At 57.3% G+C, this 12,089-nt stretch overlaps 1 protein-coding gene across 3 annotated transcripts in view; it reads left to right on the forward strand.

The window, feature by feature from the left end:
* Positions 1 to 11,459, forward strand: part of TUB (TUB bipartite transcription factor) — a 73,608-nt gene extending 62,149 nt beyond the window's left edge. For all 3 annotated transcript variants that reach the window (XM_059708794.1, XM_059708796.1, XM_059708795.1), the window contains 7 exons: positions 680 to 801; positions 1,202 to 1,399; positions 3,618 to 3,730; positions 4,528 to 4,645; positions 6,288 to 6,386; positions 6,605 to 6,776; positions 7,185 to 11,459. In XM_059708794.1, coding sequence (XP_059564777.1) covers positions 680 to 801; positions 1,202 to 1,399; positions 3,618 to 3,730; positions 4,528 to 4,645; positions 6,288 to 6,386; positions 6,605 to 6,776; positions 7,185 to 7,318 — 956 coding nt within the window. In that variant the 3' untranslated portion in view covers positions 7,319 to 11,459. The remainder of the gene's footprint in view (positions 1 to 679; positions 802 to 1,201; positions 1,400 to 3,617; positions 3,731 to 4,527; positions 4,646 to 6,287; positions 6,387 to 6,604; positions 6,777 to 7,184) is intronic.
* The last annotated feature ends 630 nt before the right edge of the window (positions 11,460 to 12,089 follow it).

Here is a 12,089-nt window from a genome sequence, read left to right on the forward strand (position 1 = left end):
CCTGGGTGTGTGTATGTGACCACGCCTCCCACCTGCTGCCTGGGTGTGTGTATGTGACCACGCCTCCCACCTGCTGCCTGGGTGTGTGTATGTGACCACACCTCCCACCTGCTGCCTGGGTGTGTGTATGTGACCACGCCTCCCACCTGCTGCCTGGGTGTGTGTATGTGACCACGCCTCCCACCTGCTCCTGCCTGGGTGTGTGTATGTGACCACGCCTTTCACCTGCTCCTGCCTGGGTGTGTGTATGTGACCACGCCTCCCACCTGCTCCTGCCTGGGTGTATGTGACCACGCCTCCCACCTGCTCCTGCCTGGGTGTATGTGACCACGCCTTTCACCTGTTCCTGCCTGGGTGTGTGTATGTGACCACGCCTCCCACCTGCTGCCTGGGTGTGTGTATGTGACCACGCCTTTCACCTGCTCCTGCCTGGGTGTGTGTATGTGACCACGCCTCCCACCTGCTGCCTGGGTGTGTGTATGTGACCACGCCTCCCACCTGCTCCTGCCTGGGTATGTGTGTGACCACGCCTCCCACCTGCTCCTGCCTGGGTGTGTGTATGTGACCACGCCTCCCACCTGCTCCTGCCTGAGTGTGTGTATGTGACCACGCCTCCCACCTGTTCCTGCCTGGGTGTGTGTATGTGACCACACCTCCCACCTGCTCCTACCTGGCCCAGGCATCTCCAGTAGCATGAGCTTTGAGGAGGAAGAGGAGGATGAGGACGAATACAGCTCCAGTTCCTCCCAGCTAAACAGCAATACCCGCCCCAGCTCCGCCACTAGCAAGAAGTCCATCAGGGTGAGTAGGGAAGGGTGGACGGCAGTGTGCAGGGCTGGTCACTCACCCAGGCTGCAGGGGAAATGGTGTGGAGAAATGATGGTGAGTGGCTCGCTGGGCTGGGCCCAGATGCCTACCTATTGAGAGCTGCTCAGGCCTGGGCTCTCCCTCCCCTCCCCCCAATCAGGTCTCTTTGCCAGGCCGGGGGGGGGGGGACAGGTTGGACAGGATGACCTAAGGACCTACCCCCCAGGGATGGCTGAGGGAGGGAAGAGCTGGGAAGTAGCTGATGATCCCAGGGCCAGGCTGGCCGGCCTGCATCTGGGACTGTGTCTCATCTCCCACCACCACCACATAAAGGGTCAGCTCTGGACCCCAGACCCCCAATTTCAGCTGCTCGGGGTCCCACTCTCCCCTGTAGGAGGCAGCCTCAGCCCTCAGCCCAACAGCCCCAGAGCCCTCAGCAGAAGTTGAGGTCCAAGATCTCGAGGAATTTGCACAGAGGCCAGCTCCCCAGGGCATCACCATCAAGTGCCGCATCTCGAGGGACAAGAAGGGGATGGACAGGGGGATGTACCCCACCTACTTCCTGCACCTGGACCGAGAGGACGGGAAGAAGGTGAGGGGGGCCTGGACGTGCGTTTCCCCTGCAGGCTTGAGGGCCTGGGGGCTGGGATGTGACCGGCAGCCTCAGATCCAACAGCCACCTCTCAGCTCCCCCAGAGACTGAGGCCCTCGTGCCTGGTCAGTGCGCACCTTTGTGCTGCCAGTGCGTGTACCTGTGTGCACGCCTTTGTGCTGCCAGTGCGTGTACCTGTGTGCACGCCTTTGTGCTGCCAGTGCGTGTAGCCTGTGTGCTGCCAGTGCGTGTACCTGTGTGCATGCCTTTGTGCTGCCAGTGCGTGTAGCCTGTGTGCATGCCTTTGTGCTGCCAGTGCGTGTAGCCTTTGTGCTGCCAGTGTGTGTACCTGTGTGCATGCCTTTGTGCTGCCAGTGTGTGTACCTGTGTGCATGCCTTTGTGCTGCCAGTGTGTGTACCTGTGTGCACGCCTTTGTGCTGCCAGTGCGTGTAGCCTGTGTGCTGCCAGTGCGTGTACCTGTGTGCATGCCTTTGTGCTCCCAGTGCGTGTAGCCTGTGTGCATGCCTTTGTGCTGCCAGTGCGTGTAGCCTTTGTGCTGCCAGTGCGTGTATCTGTGTGCATGCCTTTGTGCTGCCAGTGCGTGTATCTGTGTGCATGCCTTTGTGCTGCCAGTGCGTGTATCTGTGTGCATGCCTTTGTGCTGCCAGTGCGTGTAGCCTTTGTGCTGCCAGTGCGTGTATCTGTGTGCATGCCTTTGTGCTGCCAGTGCGTGTAGCCTTTGTGCTGCCAGTGCATGTACCTGTGTACACACCTTTGTGTCTGCCAGTGCGTGTAGCCTTTGTGCTGCCAGTGCATGTGCCTGTGTGTATGCCTTTGTTTCTGCCAGTGCGTGTACTTGTGTGCACGCCTTTGTGTCTGCCAGTGCGTGCGCCTGTGTGCACGCCTTTGTGCTGCCAGTGCGTGCGCCTGTGTGCACGCCTTTGTGCTGCCAGTGCGTGCGCCTGTGTGCACGCCTTTGTGCTGCCAGTGCGTGCGCCTGTGTGCACGCCTTTGTGCTGCCAGTGCGTGCGCCTGTGTGCACGCCTTTGTGCTGCCAGTGCGTGCGCCTGTGTGCACGCCTTTGTGCTGCCAGTGCGTGCGCCTGTGTGCACGCCTTTGTGCTGCCAGTGCGTGCGCCTGTGTGCACGCCTTTGTGCTGCCAGTGCGTGCGCCTGTGTGCACGCCTTTGTGCTGCCAGTGCGTGCGCCTGTGTGCACGCCTTTGTGCTGCCAGTGCGTGCGCCTGTGTGCACGCCTTTGTGCTGCCAGTGCGTGCGCCTGTGTGCACGCCTTTGTGCTGCCAGTGCGTGCGCCTGTGTGCACGCCTTTGTGCTGCCAGTGCGTGCGCCTGTGTGCACGCCTTTGTGCTGCCAGTGCGTGCGCCTGTGTGCACGCCTTTGTGCTGCCAGTGCGTGCGCCTGTGTGCACGCCTTTGTGCTGCCAGTGCGTGCGCCTGTGTGCACGCCTTTGTGCTGCCAGTGCGTGCGCCTGTGTGCACGCCTTTGTGCTGCCAGTGCGTGCGCCTGTGTGCACGCCTTTGTGCTGCCAGTGCGTGCGCCTGTGTGCACGCCTTTGTGCTGCCAGTGCGTGCGCCTGTGTGCACGCCTTTGTGCTGCCAGTGCGTGCGCCTGTGTGCACGCCTTTGTGCTGCCAGTGCGTGCGCCTGTGTGCACGCCTTTGTGCTGCCAGTGCGTGCGCCTGTGTGCACGCCTTTGTGCTGCCAGTGCGTGCGCCTGTGTGCACGCCTTTGTGCTGCCAGTGCGTGCGCCTGTGTGCACGCCTTTGTGCTGCCAGTGCGTGCGCCTGTGTGCACGCCTTTGTGCTGCCAGTGCGTGCGCCTGTGTGCACGCCTTTGTGCTGCCAGTGCGTGCGCCTGTGTGCACGCCTTTGTGCTGCCAGTGCGTGCGCCTGTGTGCACGCCTTTGTGCTGCCAGTGCGTGCGCCTGTGTGCACGCCTTTGTGCTGCCAGTGCGCGTGCCTGTGTGCACGCCTTTGTGCTGCCAGTGTGTGCGCCTGTGTGCACGCCTTTGTGCTGCCAGTGTGTGCGCCTGTGTGCACGCTTTTGTGCTTCCAGTTTGTGCGCATGTGTGTGAGCACACTGTGTTCTGGAACTGAAGCGAGGGAGAGTCCCTTGTGTGAATGAGTGTGTGAGTGGCACCCGTGATAGTGTGTGGATCAGAGGTTGGGTCTGGAGTGTAACTTCCTCTGCTTCCCCAAGGTGTTCCTCCTGGCGGGAAGGAAAAGAAAGAAGAGTAAAACATCCAATTACCTCATCTCTGTGGACCCTACAGACTTGTCTCGAGGCGGGGACAGCTACATCGGGAAACTGCGGTACCAGCACTCCCCCAGGCGGGTGGGCAGGCTCTCTAGAGGGAGGAGATCTAGGCCAGGAGTCAGATCCTCTCCGCGGGTCCTCTGTCCCTCAGATCCTACCATGGGCTCTGCCAGCCTAGAGCCAGGCTTGGAGGTGGGCCTCACACACCCACCCTAGACTGCTCCCAGCCAGGTGGGCCCAAGCCCACCCTGAGTGACGGATCAAACCCTAGGATGTCACTGATGATGTCGGCCACCACAAAGTCACCTTGGCCATGGTCAGTGCTGAGGGGCAGGGCTGAGAGTGAGGCCTTGATGGGAGAGAGGACCACCTTGGGGAGAGAGGACGGCTCGGAGCCAGCCCGGGGGAGGAGGGTTTGCTGAGGAACGGAGGGCCAGATCTGGGGAGTGTAAGTCAAGCTGAGCGGTAAGGAGCCAAAGCTGTGGAGATGGGGCTGGACCAAGACGCAGGCCGGATGGGACAGAGGTCAGCTGATCCGGTCTGCATGGCGAGCTGCGTCCCCTCTGCGGCCTTGCCAGCTGCCAGTTTGCTCACGTCTGTTCCTCCAGGGAGACACTGTGCACCCTGACTTCCCTCCCTGAACGTACCCCTGAACCAAGATGTTCTTTGGTTCAGCTCAGAGCAAGTCCAGGCCTTTGGCCCTTTAGATGGGGACTCAGTGAGCAGTGTGCCCCACACTGGCTCCTGGCTTAGCCCAGAATGCTTTGCAGGCTCCTCACAGGACAGACTGTTAGCTGTTTGCTGCCCTGGGCAGAGGGTGGGTGACCCTGTACTGATGGTGCCTGCCCTGCAGATCCAACCTCATGGGCACTAAGTTCACCGTTTATGACAATGGAGTCAACCCCCAGAAGGCTTCCTCCTCTACGTTGGAAGGTGGGACCCTGCGTCAGGAGCTGGCCGCCGTGTGCTACGTGAGTCCCGGCTGCTGGTCTCTGGTCTCCAAGTAGGATGTGACGGTCAGGACTGGCGGCCTGATCTGTGGGCTGTCCCCTTGGAGGGGCCCTTCCTGGGAGAGGGGCCCAGGCCCTCTCCTCCCTTCTGAGTGTAGCCCCCAGGGGGCCATCTGCCTGGGAGGGCTCTGGGAACCAGGCCTGGTCTATGCAGCCCAGCCCCAGAGCCTCCTGGAAAGGAGAGGCAGGCCTGGGTTCTTGTCTGTGCATCCCTTCCCTCCTCCCTCCGGTATCCTGATGGACGAAAGGCCCTTTACGCTATCATCTTACTGGATGCTCAGAGTCTAAGAGCTCAGTCGTACTATTTTTTAAATTATATTGATGAGAAAGCTGAAGCTCAGGGTGGGTCACTAGCCAGTGTCACACTCAAGCCAAAAGGGACTATAAGTACAGGGGATTTTACTTCATTTTAAAATGCGGGATTGGTACCCCCATCAACTTGGGCTAATTGGGAAGCCGTAGCCATTTGGCTGTTTTGTATGATCCTATGGTGCCACCTGCTGGTCAGCTTTGGGTATGCAGTCCGAACTTCTTCAAATACTGTTCCCGGTACTGTTTGAGGCACTGAGGATATAGTAATGAACAAGAGACATAAACGTATACCCTTATGGGACTTAAACCCTTAGTTTAAGGAGATAAGCTATTAAATAGACAAAAGCAAAATATATATGTTTCTGATAAATGCTAAGATGGAAAAAATAAAAGGGGGAGGGCTGTAAAGTGTCCAGGTATGTGTGTGTGTGTGTGTGTGTGTGTGTGTGTGTAAGGGCCTCACCGAGGTAGCACTGGGGTAAAACCCAGAAGGAAGTGAGGCCAGCCGTGTGGGTGTTGGGGAGGGTACCATACAGAGTGTAAGAGTCCTGGATGCCTGGCACATGGGGAACAGCAAGGAGGGTGGCGAGTGCAGGGAGAGTAAGTGCTGAGGGGTAACAGGTCTTCAGCTTTTACTCTGAACTAAGGAAGAAAAGGATATGACTTAACAGGACCACTGGCTGCTGTGTGGCGAGCAGGTGACAGGGAGGGGGAGGGGTCAGGGGTGGGAAGGAGGCGTCCACTGAGGTTTCACTGTGAGCTCAGTGAGACGGTGGTGAGAGTGACCGGATTCTTGATGGAATTTGAAGGTAGAGCTGGCAGCATTAGCTGATACAGTGGTTCTCAACCTTCCTAATGCCGCGACCCTTTAACACAGTTCCTCATGTTGTGGTGACCCCCAACCATAAAATTATTTTCGTTGCTACTTCATAACTGTAATGTTGCTACTGTTATGAATCGCAATGTAACTATCTGATATGCAGGGTGTATTTTCATTGTCCGCGACCCGCAGGATGAGAACCGCTGGCTTAGAAGGTGGGGTGAGAGAGAGGAGTCAGGTATGAGTGACCCCAGGTAGTTTGCTGACTTGCTGTTGAGTGAAGCAAAGAGGACTCTACAGGGAGCTAGTTAAGGGCAGGGACTCAGGAGTTTGCGTCTGGACGTGCAAAATTTAGATGCCTATTAGATGTTCAGGTGGAGATGGTGAGAACTAGCTCATCATCTCTCTTCCCTCCCTCCAGCCTCCCCAGTAAGTCGAGTCCTCAGGTGGCCGCTGTTCTCTGTTTCGCAGGAGACTAACGTCTTAGGTTTTAAGGGGCCGCGGAAGATGACTGTGATTGTCCCAGGCATGAACATGGTTCACGAGAGAGTCTGTATCCGGCCCCGCAACGTGAGTTCCTCCCCACCACACCCTGCCCCCTCATCCCAGCTTCTGCATGAGCTCCTAAGGGCAGAGCGCCAGCTCGTGTGTCTGCACGGGAGGCAAAGTGTGAGCAGCCCGGGGGGTCTGGTGAAAGCTGGGGACCCCCAGCCCCGGGCCCGATCCCATGGCCCTGGGCTGGTCACGGAGCCAAGGCCGGGCCTGGCTCAGCAATGCTGCTCTCCCAGGAGCACGAGACGCTGCTAGCACGCTGGCAGAATAAGAACACGGAGAGTATCATTGAGCTACAAAACAAGACGCCTGTCTGGAACGATGACACGCAGTCCTACGTACTCAACTTCCACGGGCGCGTCACGCAGGCCTCCGTGAAGAACTTCCAGATCATCCATGGCAACGACCGTGAGTGTCCGCCCCGACGCGTGGCTGCCCGCACGCTCGCCAGGCTCAGCTCAGGGCTCCGCTCGCCGGCCCTGCCGTGCGGCCAGTGCTGAGGACCTGGTCGCACAGCTTAGATTCGCTGTAGAGACCGTATGCCTGGGAGGCCGGGAAGGCCCTGCGGAGCCTGGACATGGGCTCTGTGTGCTCAGCAGTCTCAGGGTGGGAATCTCTCTCTTCGTCCCCATCTCCTGGTGTTTGTATGTTCCCTCTGTCCTGCCCTTCCCCCACTGGTCTGTTTCATTTCCTATGAGATTCCCTGGGTACCTCTGCCTCTCGCTTTCTCTTCCCTCTTGTGATCTGGGTGTCTGTCTGTCTTCCCCATCTCTCCCGTCCTGACTGTGTTCCTGTCTGCACGGTGCCCGGCTCCAGCGGACTACATCGTGATGCAGTTCGGCCGCGTGGCAGAGGACGTGTTCACCATGGACTACAACTACCCGCTGTGTGCGCTGCAGGCCTTCTCCATCGCCCTGTCCAGCTTCGACAGCAAACTGGCCTGTGAATAGAGGCCGCCTCACATCCGTCGGGGTGGCCCAGCCCGGAGTGGAGCTGCCTGCCCGCCCTCTGTACATAGGCCTCCTGCCAGATGAACTGGCTCTCGGTGGGCCCCCGGGCCCAGCCAGCCAGGAACTGGCTCCTCTGCCCCCCGTTGAGGCAGAGAAGTGGGGTGTGTGTAAAGGGCCCACAGTGAATTCTTTCTGTGCCCCAGGATCCACACACACCCCCAACCTTGGGTTAGCATCCTGCTGCAGTCGTGTTTGCCAAGCTGCCAAGGCAGGAAGGGGTGTAGAGGGAGAGGAAGCACAATGCCGGGCTGCTGTGGCCCAGCCACCCCCCAACCCGGGAGTCGACGAGGGAGGGGCACAGTGCGTGTGTGTGTGTGTGGAAGGCAGTCACCGTCACACAGCCAAGGGCTTGGTAGCTGAGCCTGGCCCTTAACTGCAGGAAGCCCCCTGACTTCAGGCCTCAGCCAGGCCTGGGAGAGGCCAGCAGGTAGGGGGAGGGTCAGCGGCAGGACCCTGTCAAGGTTGCAGGGGCCTGGCTGTGGGAGCGGCCTGGTGGCCTCGGGTTCTAGCTCATTTGGTTTCTCTAGGTTTTCTCTGTGCACAGAGGCAGCAGGAGGCCAGCCATCAAGGCCAGCTGTCTTAGAGGATGGTTTGCAGGACACAGGCTCAGCATACGGGAGGTGCACGGAACAGGCGTCCTGGACCAGGCTGTCCTGGGAGCCCTCAGCTACCCCAGCAGCTCTCTGCCAAGCAGCCTCGGTACAGGAAACGTGGACGGGCCTAGGTCACCAGCCCCGGACTCCACACAGGTAGGCGTGCCCGGGCTGGGGCTGGTGAGCTGAGGTCTCTGCCTGGGCTTCGGCTCCTGCTGCAGTGAGTGGAGGTCGTGCCTGCTGGGCCGCACTGCGTCGTCCTCAGAAGGATGGGGCAGGCTGAGGGGGGCAGAGAGTACTGCAGCATCACTAGAGATGAGAGGTGGCAGGACCCTTAGCGATCAACTCGTCCAACAGCCACCATAGGCAAATCACTCAACATATGGTACTTGCCTGGGGTCACCTGGCTGGTGAGTGGCAGAGTCAGAGCTTCAGCTCCCTGGATTTCTGTGTTCCCAGCATCCCCCCAGAAAACCATTATCTTGGCTTTCAGGCCTCCCCGGGGCCCAGTCTGGATGCCCTTGCCCCAGATGAAATGGTGTGTGTTTGGGGTGGTGCGGCTATAGACTGAATTGGAAACTATCTCAGTAGATTGGCAGTGCCCTGCTAAAAGCCGTCTGGCTTTTTGCCTGTCAGACTGATCAGGACTGACCCGTGTCTGGCTCCCCCAGAGAGCAGGCCTAGCGAGGCTACTGCCCTTTTCTGCATGTGGGGGTGATGGGCGGTGCGTGTGCCGGGCGGGGCCTGAGCTCCCCCTTCCCCAACATCCTCTTCTGAGGACATGGGAACGCCTCTCTTGCCTTTTTGTCCTTTTCCCTGGTTCACCCTGATGGAGAGCAGACGTCAGTGGGAAGCAGGCAGTTGTTCCTCCCTTCAGAGTAGATGTGCTTGGAAAGGCTGTGTAGAAACTGATGCTTTGAAAACATGTCAGCGAGGTCTGCCGAGGTGGAGGAGCTGTTCTGACCTGAGTGGAGGTAGTGTGCTCTCGTTTCCCTGAAGCACAGGTTTCCCGGGGATACTGAGAGCCGGGTTATCTGTCACAGCCCGATCGCCCACCTCCGGGGGTTTCCAAGAGGCCCTTCCAGGGGGACCATTCTGAGGGCACTGGGGCTTTCTGTAGAGGGCTGGTCCACATCCCAGGGAACCTTGCGGTGCCCTAATCCTTCCCATGGTCCCATTCGGCTCTTCCTTTTCTGACCTGGGGAAGAGACCTGCTGCCAATTGGGATGATGGAAACTAGATGATCTCTAATGTCTGGTCACGCTGTTTCTCTGAATGGGATTTAAAGGCAGAACAGCTGGTGCTGTATCCTAGGGAGAGGGGATCCTGGTGGCAGAGTGGAGGAACCAGAAGCACAATGGCAAACTCCCGCTTTCTCCTCCAGCGCACAGGAGCCGGGCTGGCTGGGTTTTGGTGGGACCCAGAAGGTGGGCCGAGCTGCTCACTGTTTGTGCAGAAGGTAGCTTAGCAACAAGACCCTCTGTTGGGCATTGAGTGACAAGCAAAAACAGTTGTCACCTGCTCGAGACCCAGCCTCAGGTCTATTCTTACGGCCCTATTCCTGGTGACGCTGGCTGTCCTTGACCACTGGCCCCAGGATCCACACCCCCCCCCCCCCAAGAGCTGTGGACCCAAAGACTCGAAGCTGCCAGGGCCCAGCCTCTCCCGTAGTGAGAGTTCTTGTCCTCCACCCAGATGGCCCTTGGTTGGGCAGGGAACTCGAGGATAGAATGGGCAGTTCAGTTCCTGTGGGCGTGGGGCAGCTGGGACTGCAGGCAGCCCTCCTGGGACTGCTCCTGTGACTCCTTTTGGGGCCACACCCCAAACCTCCACACCCTCTGCCCAGAACAGTTCTTCTGCAGAGTGGCGACATTCACTTCCCGCCTCTTTTCTTTTTTTCTGGCTCCAAGGTGCTCTGTGTCTGTCTGCATCTCTGTGTCTGTGCGTGTTTGGGGAAAGGGCAATCTGCTAAGAATCAACTGAGGTTTGTTTCTAAGGATGAGCAGGAAAGGGATAAGGATTCTGTTCATGCTGTTAGGAAGCGCCAGCGTCTCCCAGGTTCTGATTAGGAAAACATGGTCTGAGAAAGTGGTCAGTTCCCATTCTGCGTTACCTGGGGACGCCCGTGTGTTGTGTGGACGCTTTTGGACGAACCTGAGCATATTCTAGTGACTGTGCCTTAGGAAACACGGCACTAGTTCAAAGGAGCACGGAAGGTCCGGCCGTGCTGCAGACCGGTATGGAATGGTAACCGCAGGTGTGAAGAGGCCTTTGGAGTCCGCCTCCCAGCAAGGGCAAGAAAATGGTAGAAGTTTTTGTCTATAAAGAGCAGGGCATTTGCCTCTAAACTGAACAAGCAACAGCGCTGATTTCACACTAAGAGCTCCGTGCACGCCTCGCAGTGGGGTCTGCAGGGACAGGAGATGCTGGGCTGGCACGTCTATGGCGGTTACGCAAGCACAAATTCCATCTCCCTGGCGGAGTCCTGGTTTCCCCTGACTGCAACGACACTGGCCTTCCCCTCTGGAAGTCCTCCCCTGCGCCGGGATATGGGATGTGGTGTGACCAGCACACCTCTCCGGAGAGCGGAGGGCGTCTTCCTCCCGGTGCCCAGCGTGCCTGGGCCTGACTCTTTGGGTTCTGGCTTGTTGAACTTGTAGCAGCCCCAGGAACAGGCCAAAGGATGGGCTCTGGCTTGAGTTTATTGGTCACATTTCAAGTTTTCTGTCATCTCAGGATACAGGGCAGAGGCAAGCAGGAGTACTGGGACAGGTTTGGTTTTTTAATTTTCCAACCAAGCTGAGAAGCAAGTTGGTCTTACAGAAGGCATCGCTGTACTTCGTGGCTACTGGTATGTGATTTTGAGCAAACCAGGAGGCTGGACTGTCAGTGCTTGCAGTGGGAATCAGGGTGGCTGGGAGTTGACCTTTGCTTTCATCACCACCGTTTCTAGCTCATCATTGTGCCTTTGTTCTTCCCTAAGATGTCACACCCCTTTCCTCTTCTGTTCTATTGCCCCCTTCCCCCACCCCAATCAAGGTCCAGGCAGAGCTGAGACAAGGCTGATGAGAGAGTCCTAGAGTGACTTGGAGTGGCTCAGAGAGGGAGCCCGACTCTGGCCCTTTCCTGTTTGGTGATAAAGGGTCTTGGTCAGGATGGGTGGCACTTCTCTTGCTGAGAACACAGTTAGCCAGTTTTCATAACGCTTAGAATGTGTATGTCTATTTGCACAAGACCGTCTTTTCCTATTCTGGAGTGGTCAGACATTTATTTTTGTTCAAGATTATCTGGAGTTTTAGATGAACTTACAAAACTGTGCTTTTATTGACTTTTTGAATAAACTCTTTGGTATTCTGGAGCAAATGTATTTATTTATTGGTATGTGCAATGACAAAGTTGGTATTTTCCCACGTTATCTATGTTGTATAACTTGTGTTTGTCTAAGTACAGACCATGTATCATCAAATTAAACTTGAACTATTTCAACACTACTGTGTAAATTTTTCCTATAAAAGGAGAAAAAAAACATGTTTTTTACCTAGAAGTTTTTTTCTACAGCATTCAATCCTTACGAGCCTCAGGGAGGAGAAGGAGGAGGATGGTGGTAACAATGGTGGGTCTAAGCCAGCGGTTCTCAACCTGTGGGTTGCGACCCCTTTGGCGGTCAAACAACCCTTTCACAGGGGTCGCCTAAGACCATCCTGCATATCAGATATTTACATTACGATTCATAACAGTAGCAACATGACAGTTATGAAGTAGCAACGAAAATCATTTTATGGTTGGGTCACAACATGAGGAACTGGATTTAAAGGGCCAGAAGGTTGAGAACCACTGGTAAGTGGTCCTCCCTCTGGCCTGGGATCTTCAAGTTTAAGGCTGGCAGAACCACACGCAGAGGCCAGGAAGGGCTGGAGGAATGGCAAGGACAGAAGTCCATGCGTTAGAACAATCCTCGACGGGGCAGCTGTGCCAGCGAAGAAGGCCTGGCCCTACCCAGAGCCTCCCCTACTTAAACGGGATGCGGACATACTTGGGAGCCTTCCCTCAGCCTGTGGCAGGCCTGAAACCAAGCGCGAGGGAGGCTGCAGTGGTGGCTGGAAGCAGACAAGGACCTT

Source organism: Myotis daubentonii, chromosome 9 (genome assembly GCF_963259705.1).
Source record: "Myotis daubentonii chromosome 9, mMyoDau2.1, whole genome shotgun sequence".
Classification (NCBI taxonomy): Eukaryota; Metazoa; Chordata; class Mammalia; order Chiroptera; family Vespertilionidae; genus Myotis; species Myotis daubentonii.